At 41.6% G+C, this 18,501-nt stretch overlaps 1 protein-coding gene across 2 annotated transcripts in view; it reads left to right on the forward strand.

Annotated features, from left to right (window-relative positions):
* LOC309629696 (NACHT, LRR and PYD domains-containing protein 1b allele 3-like) overlaps positions 1-15,406 on the forward strand; it is a 36,828-nt gene extending 21,422 nt beyond the window's left edge. Inside the window, exons 6-17 of one of the 2 annotated variants that reach the window (XM_082394094.1) lie at positions 750-794; positions 1,158-1,205; positions 1,364-1,410; positions 1,506-1,555; positions 1,842-2,059; positions 2,173-2,423; positions 4,708-4,842; positions 7,503-7,641; positions 8,939-8,992; positions 9,251-9,331; positions 11,938-12,210; positions 13,917-15,406. In XM_082394094.1, coding sequence (XP_082250220.1) covers positions 750-794; positions 1,158-1,205; positions 1,364-1,410; positions 1,506-1,555; positions 1,842-2,059; positions 2,173-2,423; positions 4,708-4,842; positions 7,503-7,641; positions 8,939-8,992; positions 9,251-9,331; positions 11,938-12,210; positions 13,917-13,936 — 1,361 coding nt within the window. In that variant the 3' untranslated portion in view covers positions 13,937-15,406. The remainder of the gene's footprint in view (positions 1-749; positions 795-1,157; positions 1,206-1,363; positions 1,411-1,505; positions 1,556-1,841; positions 2,060-2,172; positions 2,424-4,707; positions 4,843-7,502; positions 7,642-8,938; positions 8,993-9,250; positions 9,332-11,937; positions 12,211-13,916) is intronic. The other variant, XM_082394095.1, reaches the window with a different exon arrangement.
* Positions 15,407-18,501: the final 3,095 nt, after the last annotated feature.

Consider the following 18,501-nt stretch of genomic DNA (forward strand, 5'->3'; position numbering starts at 1 on the left):
CTGTTCCCTTTCGTAATACATTTTTGTATTCTGGAATTCTAGTCATTCAGAAAGTGAGCACTTACCAGGCCCTGGTGTTACAGTCCTCATGAGGCTTACATTCTAGTGGGGAGAGAGAGAGGAAGCAGAAACACTGAACTGTATAGTGTGCAAGGTGGCAGGCAGTGCCCTGAAGAAAATGGAGGGGGAAGAGAGGTGTCAGGCAGGCCCTGCTTTGGTCGGGGCGGGGGGCATCAGGAAAGCCTCTCCGATAAGGCGACATTTGAACAGAGACTGCAAGGATGTAAGGGAGTGAGCAGCGTGAATATTTGTTCTAGGAGACAGTAAGTGCAAAGGCCCCGAGGCAGGAGCGTGCTTTGGTGTAGAGAGTGGCTCGGAGTGACAGGAGGGCAGTAAGTGTGGGGAGGCTGATAGAAGCTGAAGTAGTGGGGGGCCAATGGAAGGAGTGTACATGCTAAATCAGAGACGCTCACAAGATAGTTCCAGTTTAAATATGCCTAAAATCAGATGTCAACTCCTCTCTTACTTCCAAGCTTATCTCTAACTCTGTACTAACCTGAAGGGCTGATGCCAGTCAAGCTCCACCTTGGGGATAATGACTCCAGCTTAGTTCCCGACTCCTGGCCACCGTGAAGGGCTCTTCACTGGGGGCTGCGGCTGTCCAGCTGAGACGCTGGCCTAGGTGAGGAGTAACTAGTGAAGAACTCGTTCATGACCACCTGTGCCTCGGTCCCTTCTTGTCTCCGCAGATGGGGAGCTAAGAGAGTCTTCCACCGAGGAAGCGTCTAATCAGGGTAAGAACGAGGCAGTGCCCTTGCCCTCTTGTTTTCTCTAATTCATCCCGTTCTGCCTGTGCCTGTGGTGTGAGAGGAGGATTCTGAGAGAGCTGTTGCTTCTGTGCCAAAAGATCAGCTAAAGACTTAATGTGCCAAAATGGGGTGCATGGAAACTTAAGAGTCGCTTCCAAGCTCGTTTTCATGCCTTAGACCTACAGCGGGACTCACAAGCATGATGCGTCATGTGGCACTGAATCCACTCACGGAGGTGTTTAATGTATGTTTAAAGTTCCTGTTGGTTGTGAAGCTGGAGATGGGGGTTTGAGTGATTTACCCTGTGGCTGACTTACGCCAATACATGTGTGACCATATCTTTTACAGTTGAAGAATGGGAGGGTAAAGAATTGCCCACAGATCATTTTAATTCAGGTATGAACTGATGTTTTCCAAAATATTCTCATGATTGCTGAGGGACCTGTACCTTTGAATTTTGTAATCTGGTCATATCTTATATATTTATTAAAACAATTTTTGTCTGAAAATGCCAATCACATTCCTATAAGTAAAACTTTTTCTCTATCATTTAGAATTTAATGAAATCCAATCTCACTGTGAACACTGTAATGCTGAAAATGTAAGTATCTTTTAATTACGAAGGATGATTCTTTAATTTGCTTTATTTAAGAAAATAGCATTTACTTATAGGTTATATATGTGCTTTTTCTCCAGAAACACAATGAACTAGTGACCCCCAGGCTCCTTTCCCGGGGACAGTTTTTGTAAGTAATTGTGAATACAGAATACATATCGTCAGTAATTTAACTTTCTACATAATTATAACCCCAAGTAGGGGAAATACAAAAAGCATAACTAACTTTACACATTTTATGTAATTACTTGGATTGTTTTCTTTGATAATGGTGCTGCTTCAAAATGTTATAGAGTTCCCTTAGTGCTTTTGAGTGAAATTAAAAACAAAAAAATGAATTAAAAAAAATAATAATTTTCAGAAGTCTCCTAAGCAAACATCAGGACTAAACAGGTGTTCTTATCTATCCAATGCAGACTGAAGGTGGACACAGAGGGAACTTACCAGTGCACGGAGACTGGTCTGATATTTGAGGTTAACAGAAAAGTTGACATCAAGTATTGCGTCCTGTCCTGGAGCAAATACGCGGACCTGGTTGTGAAGCCCTGGGTTGTCGGTGGACCCTTGTTTGATGTTAAATGTGACCCAACCTGTCTTACCTCCATTCATTTTCCACATTCCCTCTGCTTGGGTCGTAAGTACTCGTTTGCTAAAAGTTTAGTTAGTGTGTGCGTGTGCATATGTGTGAGAGTACGTGTGCAACCCATACAGTACCTGGAATACTGATTCACCTTCATGTGTTAACAGACTGCGATGCCAACATGATGTTCAAAGTCTTACATGTTAAAAGTACTGGGGCCTTGTTAGAATATACTGTGGACCATTCTGCAACCCATGTCAAATGGCACGTGAGCTCTCTTTCTCCTGTGGGACCTGTTATTCAAAGCGAAGAAACAGTATTCCACCACGGGGCCGTGATCCTGTACAAAGCCATCGACCATAACCCATCCTTGTCTTTTCGAGTGTACATAGCAACCAATAATGAGTCCTTCATCAAGGTAAGTCAAAGAAAGTGAATACTAAATGTTGAATACTTTGTGTTCAGACTTGACATGACGTCCGGGTGGGTCCCGTCCCTGTTGGTTTAAGCGTCACCCACAGCGGGTCTGATTTGGTGCTCGCCCACAGAGGTCATCAGGTCAGTGCCTGGGTGCATGCCAAGTCCTCAGATCCATGGAGTATGGGTGTTTATACATGTAAACAGTGTCGTGAAGATAACAGATAGGAAAATAGCGCTCCAGAGGTGGGGATGGCGCAGACAGGCAGGCCTGGCCTTGGAGAGGGTTGCCTGGTGGGGAACCTAGGCCATCTATTCTCTACACCTTGCTGCTCAACATGTGGTCTTGGGACCAGGGGACATGGAGACCAGCAGTGGCTGGCTGACATTAGCAGGGAGTTCGTTAAAATGCAAAGTCTCAGCCCCACCCAGACCTGCAGACTCAGAGCCTGCACTGGTCAACATTCCCAGGTGATTGGGACGTTAGAGTTGGAGAAGCACCTGCTCTGGATACACTGGGGAGCCGTTTCAGGTCTTTGGGTCAAGTGTAGGGCGACTGAAGGTTTCTCCTTGGCCTAAAGCTCCGTCAGTAAGATGGATCTCGTAGGGTAACTCATTCCAGAGCAATTTTTTGGATAAAAATTGACCTTGGGTTCAACATTCTGGGTTTTGTAGCAGCAAATGTTCATGAAGCACCCAATATGTTTAAGGTAGAATGGCCTGAGGGGAGGGGTGTGGATATTCATAATGGAACCAGTTTTCCAGAACACAGAATAAGGCCATGATGTTTAGCCCATTTTCTGCACTGTATCTATAACAGAGAACTGAATCTCCTTTCATAGGCTGACTCACTGTCAATACAGTTATAATGACTTAGAGGTGGATGGAGCACTGAAATATAGTAGATAAAGCAGTGACTCAAAATTATACTTTCAGATTCAAAATTAGGGTTTAACAGAATTGGAAAAAAATAAGCATTAGAGCTATAATAAAGTGTACTAATTTATGAGTTATAATTTGAGTTATAGAATTTATATCAAAATACCTACTCCCAGTGGTTTTAGGTTGTAATATTTCCGTGCTTTAAAAATATACTGATTTTAATTAGCAATATGTATTAAAGTATAAAAACTTTATTAAGTAATAGGTTCTTAGTTTCCTCCTAAGCAAGTAGAATTTGCTTCCTGTAGTCTCATTAAAGATAATACTTTCCGTTGGGAAAGTAGTCTTTAAAACGGTATAAAAATAATCACATCTAAAGTATAATTAGTATAGCACAGGGCACTCTGCTCAGTGTTATGCGGGAGCCTGGACGGGAGGGAGTCTGGGGGAGAATGGATACATGTATATGTATGGCTGAGTCGCTTTGCTGGGCACCTGAAACTTTCACAACATTGTTAATCGGCTCTACTCCAATATAAAATAAAAAGTTAAAAACAAAAGTATAATTAGCATAGATTTGGAATAAGTACTATTATTTGATGAACTTTATATTTTTTTAAAGTAAAATCAACTAATTAAAAGCGTTATTCCACACTTCCTGGGAAGCTGGGGTAGGGAGCTGATTGTATCAGCAAATGTAGAGAAGGATGCCACCAGAACAATGGGGAGTGTGGCATGCATAAGGCAGGATGTCCTTCCTGGCTGATGTTTTATTTTTACACCTTTCTTCTTGGGTTGATTTTTTTCCTACGTAGGAAAAGATTTCCTTGAACTCTGCCTCAGGAAACCTAAATTTCATGTTCGGGTCTACAGCTGCTTTACCAAGGGAACTTGGGCCAAAGGTTACATTAACCTCTTGGGGGCATTCGAACATTACATATAAAATCAGTGTCCCCTCTAGGGCCATGTCAAAGGGATAGTTGTGAAAATAAGGATGGAAACAAGCTCTGAGTAGGCTGGAACCATGTACAGGAAAATAGTTGCTTTCTGTTCACACGACGGGCATGTAGTTAGTAATACAAATGTGTAATGCTAGCGCTAATTTAATTTTCTCAGATTCTTCAGAAGCAGATTTTTGGTGCCACACAGGGTATAAGTGTTGCTTTTGGCTGTAGTGCTTTTGCAGGAAGATGTTTGACGATCTGGGTGCCGGAAGTGCAGATCAAAGGCGACTCAGCCTCTGTGGCTTTTTTCCCTTGTGAGCACTGTGAAAGCTACTCCCCCGCTGTCATTCTGTAGGAGGAAGTGAAGATAATGCAGCTGGCACATGCACAGCCTGGCTCTTAGGTCTCTGACAGTTGTTGCTGATGGATTTCAAAACCAAAACCTATTTCCTCCTTTAGGATATTTCCAAATCTGTAAAGCACTCCTCTAAGAAATTCATGAAAATCGACAAGCCTCCCGTTTGCCAGAAGTTGTTGCAGAATGGGAAGAAGTACAGGCTGATCAGTGAGCCAGAAGCTGAAATCACCCCCGAGGTAGATATTTTAAAAACCACCTTGGAGTAGTAGCAAGGATGTATATTTCTTAGATATGGTGTTTTGAAGATATTCAAATTAATGCATTTTGTTTTCCTTTTTTATTTCCCAGTTTCTAAGAAGGCAGTTGTTTTGCTAAACTTGTTGTTTATTCCAAAAATGCAGTTGAATTTCAGGATTTATCTGCAATCATTGGAAAAATAGACTATCCAATCTCTTTCCCTTTAAAAAGGTTTTAAACGTTCTTGCATTTTAAATTAAATTCTTCAAACAATGTTAGCAAGGGATATTGGGCTTTTCTTACTGGAAGGCATTTGAAAAATAGTTATGAGGACAAACTGTTGTTAGATTTGAACTATTCACTGTACACACCATGACATTTGTAAGTGATCTTGGTTTCTTGGAAATGACTTAGTTTATTTTTAAAACTTATTTTCATTATGTGCTCTGAGCATATGCCACAGCTTCTCTAGTCTGGACGGCTGCATGGAAATTCCTTTTGTACACCTCCTTTTGTTTGTTTGTTTGTTTGTTTTATAGTTTATGAAAAGTTGAACACATGTTTTGATTCCATTAAATTAAAATGTGAGGCAAGAGAGCTAATGGCAGTGGTCCATGTTGTACTGTTTTATCATATTATTAGGGGCCTCGTGCCCTGTAGAAGCAGTCAGGTTGGTCAGTCAGTCTTCTATAACCTTCCTTCCTTTCCAGTTTCAAAGCGTCTCTCCACACCCTTTGAACCATTTGAGCCTTACAACAACATGGCTGAGGAAACTAATGTGCAAAGCAGGTGGGCGATCTGCACACACCTGGGCGCTGGAGGGCTCGCCCAGGGCCCCGACTGCCCTTAACCTCTAAAGCCACTGTCCCCACACAGGGATCTGAGAGGCTGATTCTCAGCCCTTCTAAGCTGATCAAGCCCTGGCAGATGGTACATCAAAACAATCACGAGAAGCAAACTGCAGCCTTGTCTGGGAAGTGGAATTAAATTAGAAGGGTGTGCTTAGAGCAGTGATTCTTGGCCTTTGCTGCATAGTGAAATTCCCTGAGGAGCTTTAAAAACATTCCATGGCCTGGGTCCCACCTCCAGAGATGCTGACTTAATTGGTCTGGGCATGGCCTGGGCATTGGGCTTATTAAAGCTCCCAAGGTGACTATAATGTGCTGCCACGTTTAAGAACCACTAGGAGAGGGAATAATACATATTGAATGGATGGATGTGCCCAGGAAGACACTGAGGGGGTCCCAGGAGTTCATTCTTACAAAAGATGTTGATAGCTGGAGGGCTTTAAATAGTCTACGTTCTGTTAACCACACTTCTGGCCAATAAAATGGGGATAATCTCCCAGGATTGCTGTAAGGATCATACCAAGTAATGGTTTGGGAGCACTCTGAAAGTTATCAAACTGTGTAAATATAAGGTGTTCTTACTAGTTTTATACCATTAATGATTTGCTTAACTGACATTGATCAGAAGTGCCTATTACCAGTCAGGTTGAGATAAGAGCTAAGAATTGAAAAACAAGTCACAGTCTTTTCCCTCAAAGTGATAGAAATACTCCATTCATGAAAAGAAATAATTTTAACATAATGTGTTACTATAGAGATGGGTGCGAAGTGCAGTGGGTCTCCAGGAATGCTTTTCACGTGGGTGATGTTTGTTCTGGGTTTGAAGGGTGAGGGATTCCCTGGAAGAGATGAGCTTTCCGAAGCTCTCCCGGAAGAGGGGCCGCAGGTGTCTAGGTGAGGGGGCGGGGATGTGCAGGTGGGCTGGAGGCCCCAGGATAGTTCTGGAGAAGCTGAACGTGGAGGGATTTAGGAGGAGTAGGGCCCGGGGAGGGCGCTGTCTCAGCTTTGTAGGCCCAGGTGACTGACCCCTTAGAAGGTTGTGAAGATCATACTAGTGACTTGGAACGGAGAGGGAGGGGGACAGGTTGTGATGGTGACGCCCCGTGCAGGTCACTGATATTTTTTAAAAGATGTATTTCTCCCGCCAGCCTTGCTAGCCAGCCTGGAGAGGAGCAGAGGAGGGGGAAGGCAGGAGGCAGTCTGTGTAGTGGTTAAGAGCTCACACTCTGGAGCCACGAGGTGTGGATTCAAATTCCAGTTCCGTCACTTCCTAGGTGTGGACCTGGGCAAGTTCATTCGCTTCTCTGGGAATCTTTATCCATAAAATAGCGATACGAGGATTTGTTGGGGGACGGCGGTGTTCAATGAGGACATGTGGATAAGACACTGCACATAGTTCTGTAAATGCGGAATCAACCGCAGATTGGAGAATGATCTAGGAAAAGGATGGTGAGGAGTTTAAAAGCACCTGGGATAGGGCGGCTGATGGGTGAACACAGGTTCCATTTGGGAAAGATGAAATGTTGGAATCAGGAAAGGCTGAAAAGTTACACTTCAGAAAACTAGGGCCACAGGACTAGAAGCTTCCATGAGGTGGGAAAGCAGTTTGGAGTACGAGTAAGGAGGGGCTAGGAGCAGGAGAGTGAGAGGATATATGATTAAGGAGTGGGATTTCCAAGGTCGAAATTTCAGTGAGCCTTCAAGCACTAACCCTTCTCATTGCCATTATTCCTTATCTGACATTTTATGTTGTTAATTAACGCAACTTTTAAATTTCAGAAAATCACGTGTTTTTTTTTTTTTTTTTAAAGGAAATTGAATTTGTGGATGGTTCACTTTTAAAATTGAAAAGTTATAGTGAAGTGTATTTGGAGCAACCAGCGGAGTTTAAGTTACTTTTGGTTGAAATGGATTCCGAGGAAATTGTATGGAAAGCAAAACTGAGAGAGTGTGAGTGTTTTGTATCTTGAACTAAAACTCTGTTTGGGGGTTGAGGGGGGGCAGGTGGCCTGGGTGGAAAAGCAAATAGAGTAGTTGTCTGTCCCATCACTGTAATATTAAAACATTCGATTAAGAGAAACAGAGGCCCCAGCTCCTGGGCAGAAGTGCTGGCTCTGCTTCTCAGGCACCCACCGTCCAAATCCCCAGAGTCAGTGGGTGCACAGAGTCCATATTTGCTCTCATGTCTTTATACTCCAGAAACGAAACCCAGTCTAATCAGCTTGGAATTCTGTGCTAGTTTAAGCAGGAAGCTTTTCTATAGGTGTGACTCCTGTTCTCAATATTATACCCTTAAGTTAGCCAGTTTGAAACAGGCCCTTTTATCCAAACTACAATTACTTAGCTGGGGAGAGTCCTAGTTGGGACTGTGTATTGGGGATTGTAGTATTTTTGCTCGGTATTCATTAATATGCTCAAATAAATGAACCCGAAATACGTTACTTTTTAATCACAGCAAATGCCACAGGAATAAAGGTATTTAACATGTAGCAACCTGAATGACAGATGTTCTTCTAGACTAAGCCTCTTGGCAATTTTAAAGACCACTTTTTAAGACTTCTTTTTTTAAACTTACTTAATAATATTCTGCACTGTAAGATGGTTCTGGTCTCCATTATTTTGGCGGCCTAAGCTAACAATGAACTGAAATTGCCCATCACTATTAGGCATCTTCACTAAAGGAACCTGCGGAAGGCCTGCCTGACACATAGGCATCGGTTAGAGCAGGGGCTGAATTTCACATGGGGCAGGTGGTGTCGAATCACAGGTGGAGTGTCCAGAAAGCACCCCTCAAGTACAGAATGATAATACATATATGAGATTCTTTTACGTGGAGTACATATAAATACAGTTAAAATTTAAAGATGTTTATTTTTATGGCTTCCTTCTCTGTATGGCACATGATGCCAGTGTTCTATTTACGGTCATTCTAGATTTAAAGAAATACGGAGCGAATGACATTTCACCTGGCAGATGGGTATGGCAGATATCATGACAGTGGTGTGCGGATGACTGAAGTTTGGGAAACACTTGTCCCGCAAGACGTGTTGGAAGGAGTACTTGTTATTTATCTCAAGAGTTCAAGCCCAGTGCATTTGCATACATACCAAGTTAAAACCCCAAACTCATATTTGAACTTTAGAGAGATTGCCAAGACCCTCGGGTTTCAGGTGCTTTCATAAATCGATTGCTTTACTTCCAGTTTCAAAACCACTTTTTCCAATTGCTGCTTATTGTACTTTAACAGGTGACTGGGTTCAGCATGATCAGAACCCGAACGTTTCGAAAAGCGGCACAAGTGGTAAGTGCTCGTAACTGGGCATTAGACTCGTCTGTTCCTGCCATCCACTAGAATTTTAATTCTGCTGTGCAAATACGGTAACGTTAAGGATCTGTTCAGTGTTCCGTAACTCTTAATCATCTGAATGACCTTTGAATCCATTTTCAATTTGTTTCTATCTCAGTGATGATTTTTTTAAAAAGAACTCTAGTTTGAAGATGGATAGACAATAAGAACCCTAAGGGAAAGCCAATTTTTTGTTGTTGTTGTTTTTTAAAGGTAATAGGAGACGAAAAATGAGTAGCAGCTTACCTGATGAGGTGGTCTATGATAAAAGAATGAAGCAGATTGACACTTCAGGTTTGTAAAAATGTCACCCGTGGCTATCAGTTGTTTTCCCTCGTCTCCCCTATTGACTTTCATGCAACACATGTGCTTTTTGGGTCAGTCCTCCTGGAGCCACCTCCTAGGTGTGCGTGCCCTCCCAGATACTTGCCCCCTGTGTCCCAGCTCCTTAGGGCTGGATAAGGGTCCTTCTTGGTCTGCCCCAGCTTACTTTTCCAGCTTGACTGCCCACTCCTCCCCTTCACTCGGTGAAAGTAGAATGGAGGGCCAGGGGAAGCTCCTGCAGCCCGTAGGGACAGGGGCCGTGGCTTGTCCATCTGTGCATTTTCCCATAACACTGAGCCTGCAGCCTTTTATGTAGAAGATAATGAATATTCATTGAAGGAGTAAATAGTGAATGTCCATGTGTGCATTCATTGGCCTCTAAGTTATTAGCTACTTTTGGGGGAAGGAGCCGCCAGCTCAGTTATTGGAGACAAAGGTCAACTTAATTTCTTCCAATTAAATGGCAGAGACCAAGGCTTGATAGTTGTGAAAATACAGTAGAGATTTAAACATTTAAAAACAATACTCCAAGGAGCCAGAAGATGGAGTATGTACCTCAAAATTCAAGTCCAGCCGGAATTCACAAATTTAAGTTAAAAAACCCAGACTCAAATTATATGAGACAAGATCTCAAGGCTTTGGGGGCCTCATGTAACTCCCCAGATTAACCCTTTCATCAAAATACCTTTTATTTTACTATTGTAAGAAGGTATGAATCTCTAAAAGCAGATAAACTCTCTATAGACTAAAATAAGCTATTCTTTACTTGCTAGAGCAAGAGGTTGTGAGGATGACATATGTCTGATTTTACTGTATGTCACTAGAGAAACGTTTATTATTTCTATTTAATGAACATCAAAATGAGGCTCTGGAGTTATTTTAAAAGCTAACCAAATTGGGATACAATATATTTCCAGTTTTATAGAGATATAATTGACAAAATTGTATATACTTGAAGTACACAACGTGATGTTTTGATGTATGCATATATTGTGAAATATTTACCAATCAAGTTAATTAGCACATCTATCATCTCACATAGCTTTTTTTTTTTTTTTTGGTGGTAGTGAGAATGCATAAGACCTACTCTCTTAGTAAATTTCAAGTGTACAACACAGTATTATTAACTATAGTCACTATGCTATATATTAGATCCTCAGAACTTACTCATTTGTAACTGAATGGGAAACAATTTTATATTAAATTGATATATAGGAAAAGTTTTTTTCTTGCAATTATTTGGCTATTTAAAATTAGCTCCAACAGCAAGTAACTAGAAATAGAATTAAAATGATCAAATACTACCTAGAAAGGTTAAGATTTCCAACCTTTTTAGAGTTGACCATGTAGTAGCGAATAAATTAATAAGATTTACTTTTTTTTTAAAAACTTTTTATTTTATATTGGAGTACAGCCAGTGAACAATGTTGTGATAGTTTCAGGTGCACAGCCGAGGGCTCAGCCATACATATAACATGTATCCGTTCTCCCCCCAAACTCCCCTCCCATTCAGGCTGCCACATAACATTTTGGGGGGTTTGGGGATGGTCCTGAGAACTTACATTTTTGACAGATTCCCTGTGCAGTTTTCACTGTAGCAGTTTGAGAGGTAGGAGCACACTCCCGTGTATCAGGAGACCACTAGGGGGCAGGGGCCATCCTTTAGAACCCATTCTTCAGTCTAGAACGTTAGAGAGGAAACTGAAGTGGGTTAGGGTCCAATACAAACGTTAGGTTCACTGTAATAGATTGTTGGCTGTAGATGAGTGAAAGCGTTACAGTCCTGGAGGAGGGGCAGGAAGGATTCTTCCTCCCTCTTATTCCCTTCTAATGTCACCTCCAGTGTTTGTAAGGCCTTGAGGATCCTTAACCGAGACTCTGTACCCCATGAGCTTTGCTGCACTGTAGCACAACCAGCTGAAAAGTGGGAATGTAGAAAATCCACCTTACTGCTCGGGCTGATATTTTTTATGGGGCCAGTGGTTTCCATTGGCAAACATATACCCTTCCAAGATTATGACACTGTTTCTTAGTGAGCAACAGATATTACAGATACCATCCCCTGGCTTTTCTGTGGAATGTGCTCTTTCCCCTAATGCCAGGAGGTGGTGGAATGGAGACTGCAATTCATATCTCTTGCTGTTCTCTTTATTGACCACTAAAGGTAGCATTTTGTATGTGGTGTTAAAACTTAGATGAAGATGCAGAGCTGGGCAAGGGCAAAAGCTGTATATTTTTCTTTTTGAGCCACATAAATTATTTTTGGTGCCTGATTTTTTTTTTTTTTTTTACTCCAACCTAATTTGTGCTGCTTTATAAAACAATTTCATTCCCTGAATTATTGAATTATCATGTGAGCATTATACCCCAGTTTAATGTTGTATGAAATTGTTCCCTTTGGTCCTTAAAATAGTTGGGAAAGCAGGGATTTTTTTGACACTTAAATATATTTTAAAAGCAGTTATTAAAGTTTCGAATCATGGTTTCTTTTTTTATATAAAGAGAATACATTTTCATTGTAAATGGCTATAAATGAAGTGTTTAGAGGAACAACTGAATTCTTCATGTGCTTTTAGATGGAGTGAAGACTAAAACCTTGTTAACAGACACTCAGTTGATTAACCTTGCTGAGAAGTTGGGGAAGGAGTGGGTAAAGATTGCCATTGCCAACTTGAAGTTGAAGATTAGCGATATTGATGCTATCCTGGAGAAGAAAGAAGATGTCACGATCAATAAGTTTAGGATGCTGAAGAAGTGGCAAGAAAAGGAGCAGAGTAACGCCACAGCTCAGAATTTATGGAACTGCTTAAAAAATGTCAATTCAGTTGAAGTCCAAGATGTGCTGAAAGGTAAGTAGGAAGTTATCTTAGTCATTTACTTGAAATCAAGCTGTGTCTTTGCAAATAGCAAATTTCTATTATAGATTGTGTTGCTTGTGTATTTATAAGCTCGGGTTTAGAGAACTGTGCAAATGCTGTAGCAGTAAGCATGTGGGCTGCCATAATCTAAGTAAAGGTGACTCGTGTATGGAGTCAGAGGAAGTGTTCAAATCCCATCTCAAGTGCTGGCTAGGTTTGTGACAAGGCAAAATTTTTTTTTTAAATTGAAGTATAGTTGATATATAATATTATATGTCACAGGTGTGCAATATAGTGATTCACAGTTTTTCCAGGTTATACTCCATTTATAGTTATAAACTACTGGCTGTATTCCCTGTGTTGTGCGATATATCCATGACTAAGCAAATTCCTTACCTGATTTTAAACCTCTGTGTTCCCATCTGTCAAATGGATGCAAAACCCCAATGTCCTGGGTCTGGTGTGATAACGAAAAGAGGTAATGCGTGTAAACTCCAGGCAGGTAGTGAGGCTCAGGCAGGGACCTGACTGGTAGCATTCATTGATTCTTCTAGGCTTTCTGTGGTGCTGAAGCAGTGCTCCAGGAGGCCACTGCGTGGCACTAGTGAACCTCCAGCAGCAAAGAAGGGAAGGGAAAGAGCAGAACCCAAGAGAGAGCTAAAGGGAGTTGTTTCTGGTCTCAATCCAGAAAACCACAGGGTTCCTTCCTTTGTTCTAAGCACTTCTTTTTCTGTGGCTTGACTTACTTAGCACATTGTTAGAATCAAGGTCAAACCAATTCACAACTTTGATTATTATATATTGTTACCATGATTAACAAATGTGGTGTTACTTCTCAGAAGCCTCAGCAAATCAGAGAGAGGTTTTTATTTGGACTTTTTATTCCTTAAAGAATGTAAAAGTGTGTCAGCTCCCCAAAAGCTTATATGAAAAGTAAGAGTCTGGGGCGAACTTTCAGGATGCTGTCAGGTGTGGTGGGCAAGCTTTCTGAACTCCCCCACCATAGTTTGGATGCAAAAGCTGCAAGCAAATAGAAGAGCCAGTTTTTCAATATCAAATTTTTCATTCTTTTTCATGGGTATGTTGAAATTATGTAAGTCACTGAGGCCCACATGTGGAAATCTCCTTATTTGCATTTAAGCACTTCTGCCTGTTGACAGTCTGGCCTCTGTGCTGTGATAAGGAAATAATCACAGCCTCTTCCATCAAAGGAAGGCTTGGAAATCTGACTATCTCACAAATTCTGTAGAATGGGTTGTTATTTTTTGTTTTGTTTTTATCTGCTGTTGACCTCACTAGACGCTTGACTTGCTGACACAAAGCTATACCAGGGTTTGTGACATTTTTTAGCAGTGAAGGGGATCATAAAAGCTTCTTAGTCCATTTCCCTCATTAAATAGGAGAAAAATCTTCTGTGAGTTAAAAACAAACAAACAAAAAGCCAAAAATTTACCAGTGTTTTATGCCCTCATGTAGCCAAAATGTCTGGTTAATTGGCTGAATTTTGTTTTTTTATCAGGACATTTTAGTATCTTGTAACTACAACCTTAAAAAATTGCACTGGTTTATCTTCAGCTCAGGAAAACCCAGCCACTCCCAGGAATTCTTTTTTGAAATGGACAAGCAACTTTCTTTAAAAGCATGTGCCCTTTCCCCCCCAACAATGAATCTCTGAATTCATTTCTCTGTTTTGTTAGGTTTCTTACAGGAAACGTGAAGTTTGGAAGATGAGCTGGAAAAGGAAGCTTCAGGAACTTTTACCTGCAAAGACCCTCGCCGTGGTAATTGGGTGTGGACTCCGGAACCTAGAGCTGCACAGCCTGTGGAAGCAGCTCCTTTCACAGGCTGCCCACAGCTCACATTATTCAGGGGCAGAGGGAATGAAATATTTGGAAACCTTGAGGAAGAAAAAAACCTCTGCAATATCAAGATTTTTTTTTTTTTTTTTGTACCTCCCACTCACACCCTCCCACCCGCTTCCCCACCCAAACAAATACACTTACAAAGGGTGCTTAAAATGACCCAACGCAGTCAGGTGAGAAATGCGATAGTTTTCCTTTTGGAGTCTGTGAACTATGAAATATATATCAAGTGTTTGAAACATTTTTAGCGGTTAAGTGTTGGAGTACTTAAACGGCACCAATTTCTTTTAGTTTTTTTCCTAATGACATTAATAATAAAGAGAGGTTCCTATTCTTTTAGCTCCCACGCAGTCAGACACTTATGTGCCTCCAGGTACAATATGTCTTTTTATGTGGGGTGTGATTTCCATGTCTCACATTACTAACCAGTCTGGCTAGTGGTCTGTTAGACCATTAAACCAATCATGTTACCTGGTCCTAGGGTGATTAGAAAGGAATGTAATCCTCTCCCCATCAGTGCTGGTGCAAACCCTCAGAGGTGATTGCCTCATCTCACTGGGCAAGTGCAGCTGGGTCCGTCTTCAGAGTCCCTGCAGGTTTCATCAACCTTCCGAAATCACCAGGCCAAACACTACATTTCTTGACTTTGGCCCCTGGGTCCTTTACTTTGGGGAGGGTTGGTGGGTGGGGAGCACAGGAATGCCACTCAGAAATAGCCTTAGCCAGGACCAAGGGAAAACTGTCATCTCTTCTCGAGGAGGACTTGCCCCAGGGAATCATGGGCCATATTGGCTCTTGTTAATGGGTGAAATCTTTTTTTTTTTTTTATGTATAGATACTGTCACTCTCCCAGAATCATGCATGTGGTGATTAACATTTTGGATATGTTTTGTTAACTTATTTGAAGAAACTATAAATTACCATTAGTCTCCTGTAGACATTAGCTGGAGAGTAAATTCAATCTCAATGAATTAGAGAAACACACTTTAACTATAGCATTGCCTGTGAAGAACAAATTGACTTTATAGGGAAGAACGTATTTCTAATGTCAGGGATTCTGTGGAATTTAAATCAATGTCACTTTATGAGTTTTTTTTTAATTGTTCTATATTTTAGGAAACACATGGAGTTTTAACATTCAGAAGTGTAAAATACTTAAAGGACTTGAATTTTTTAAACGTTTATTATTTTTTATAAGTTGTTTTCCAAAGAAAAGCATAATTTCAGAAGTGCTTTGTATATAAGCTGCTTTCCTAGCAATTTCCAACCTTTTTCCTACTATGGATAAAGGGAAGGACAATAAATCTGCATTTGTACAGTGCTAATATGTCTTCTTTGTATTATTATTCACTGACAAATTACTTTTTAAAGCATCATATTCCTTGGTTGCTATTATCTTGGCTGTTTGGACGTTAGTTGGTTTTGCTCCCAGCCCCAGTTCTTGGACTGAGGCCGAGTGAGTGTAAACCAGGGTAAACTAACCCAGGAGTTTGCACAGATTCAGGAGAACCTGCACATGCCCTAACCCTTCTCACTCCAGGAATGATTTAGAGTGTGTCTCCCCCCCACCCTGTGGATGGGGAGGTATGTTTTTATGTAAAACCAGGTGGATTCATAATTAGTTCCTTACTTGTGCATCTCTGTAACAGGATTTTTCTGCATATTGGGGGCACATTTTGTTATTTTTTTGGATTGCTTTAGGGGACAACCTTTCTTCCCTGCTTCATCATGTGGAAGTGTGTTTTCACTCCATTTTCTAAAGAGGCCACTGTATTTGCCGATATTTAAGTGTGCTCTCACGAGGACAGTGGTTTTCAGTGGTTGGCCCAGCCTGTTGCCGTTGCTGGAAGTCCTTCTTGGGTTGAAGCAGCACACTGCTTGCTGAAGGTGAGGATTCCAGACTGCTTGGGAATGCATCTTTTCCAGCCCACATTCCAGGGCTTGAGCATTTCTGTTAATGGCTCTGTGGCTGCTGATACTAAAACAGAGGCCCTGGGGTTGAGTTCTGAGTGCAAAGTTCTGAAGTTCTTCCTGCTTTTTTAACTGGGACTTCCAGCCTTGAGCCTCCAGAGGATTTAGATCCAATTTATTCAAACCGTGATGTAAATTTCTTGTTAAACAGCCTGTAGTTAGGCTGCTATCTTTATTCTGCAGAAGTACATTCTTGCTGTTTGCTGTAACCTTTGGCACGAGTTTCATTTTTAGAAGGGGGTCTGATCTATGCATTTATAGCAGTGTTTTATTTTCAAGCAAGTTGAGAAATCTAAAAGATGGTTTTGTGACTTATAAAAACTTAACTGCGGGGAGGGGCTTGGCTGAGTTCTGTTCTTTCTTTAGCTGTAGGAGCCTTTTGTGAAAGGAAATCTCACCTGGAACCTGCATTGGTAAAGCGTTCAGAAGTGGAGCTGCTCTGCTGGGGGGTTACTGAGGGCTGACGAGGGGCCGTCGAGGCACCCTGCTGGACCCCTGACCCACTCCTGTCGGGGGCAGCGTGGGAACCAGCTGATAAGATGACTGCTTGGGTCTCTGGGAGCTGTCGTCCAGGAGTTTGTATCTACGATGTCTGCAACGGGAGGTAAACCCCTTTCCAGTTCACCAGTGATGGATGTTTGGGCGGCACCTTGCTCCTGAAGGGATCACATAATGCCAAACCATAGACACGTAAATGATTTAAATCAACAGGCTTGTGGAGACCTTCCAGCCTTCCTTTCCTCTGCAGTGATGACCGCAGATGACAGCTGATGCTCCATCAGCCTGGGTTCCAGAAGAGAACCATGAGAGCAGAGCCCCCAACTGATAGGCAATGAGCATGTACCTCAAGCAAGAAATAAACCTTTGTTTTAGGCCAAAAAACCAAAAACAAAAACAGCCTCAATGAATTTTGGATTTTCCCCCATTCTAAGCATGTATAATGGTTTTGAGCCAAGCAAGCATGTGCATTTTATAATTTTTAACTTTTTTTTTTGTAATTGGGAATACTTTGATTTTTAAAGACTAAAGACTTTCTTATGTATTCCTAGATTAGGAAAAGAAATGAGAAACGTGTGGAAACCCATGAAGATTTGCCTTTCTCTACCATTTTTGAGTGCTGGGGCCTGAGCACACAAATACTTGTATAACATGACATTTCCTGTACTTGAAGCTCTCACAGTGTAGTGAGGGAGAGAGGAGAAGCATAAGTAGCTATGATGCTGTTTGCATGGTTATGATGAGTTACTGTGTGACCTTAATACGAGAGGCAAAGGATACTGTGGCTGTGTGCATCGGCCAGAGCCAGGCCGCCTGGGTTCAGATCCCAGCACCTGCCACTTACCCTATAAGTGTCTATGGCCTCTTGCTTTAGTTTCCTCATCTATAAAAAGGGGAAGGTAATAACACCTCCTCCTAGGGTTTTTGGGAGGATTCTGTGCATTTGTGGTAAACACTTGTAGAAACATGCCTGGCACTTAGTAAGCACGGAGTAAGCATTAGTTCCTATTGCTTCTGAAAAAGGTTACGTGAGTGTATTGTCTCTGATGTTACATTGATGTCATAATTTATACTCCTAATTTTAATATCATACTCAAAGATACATACATGCAACTAAAGTTTTTGACTTGTTCTGACCAAATACATTTCAACCGAAAAGTTGATACAATTCAATTTTTGGAAAATTGTCATTGGGTTTTTTCTTTTTTTTTTAACATCTTTATTGGAGTATAATTGCTTTACAGTGGTGTGTTAGTTTCTGCTGTATAACAAAGTGAATCAGCTATACGTATACATATATCCCCATATCCCCTCCCTCTTGCGTCTCCCTCCCACCCTCCCTATCCCACCCCTCTAGGTGGTCACAAAGCACCGAGCTGATCTCCCTGTGCTATGCGGCTGCTTCCCACTAGCTATCTATTTTACGTTTGGTAGTGTACATATGTGCATGCCACTCTCTCACTTTGTCCCAGCTTACCCTTCCCCCCTCCCCATATCCTCAAGTCCCTTCTCTAGTAGGTCTGCGTCTTTATTCCTGTCTTGCCCCTAGGTTCTTCATGACCTTTTTCTTTTTTTTTCTTAGGTTCCATATATATGTGTTAGCATACGGTATTTGTTTTTCTCTTTCTGACTTATTTAAAAGTTTTCTCAGCTCAGACTACTACAACAAAATACTGCAGACTGGGCAGCTTAAACAACAGACCTGTGTTTCTCACAGTTCTTGAAGTTGGGAGGTCCAAGATGAGGGTGCTGGTGGATCTGGTGTCTGGTGAGAGCTATCCCTGGTTTGCAGCAGGCCACCGTGTCACTGTGTCCTCATATGGAGGTTGGGGGGAGATCTCTCCAAGTCTCTTATAAGGTCACTAATCCCACTATGAGGGCTCCATGCTTATGACCTAACCTCCTAAAGACCCCATCTCCTAATACCGTCACACTGGGGATCAGGGCTTCA

Source organism: Balaenoptera borealis (assembly GCF_965194805.1).
Source record: "Balaenoptera borealis genome assembly, chromosome: 5".
Classification (NCBI taxonomy): domain Eukaryota; kingdom Metazoa; phylum Chordata; class Mammalia; order Artiodactyla; family Balaenopteridae; genus Balaenoptera; species Balaenoptera borealis.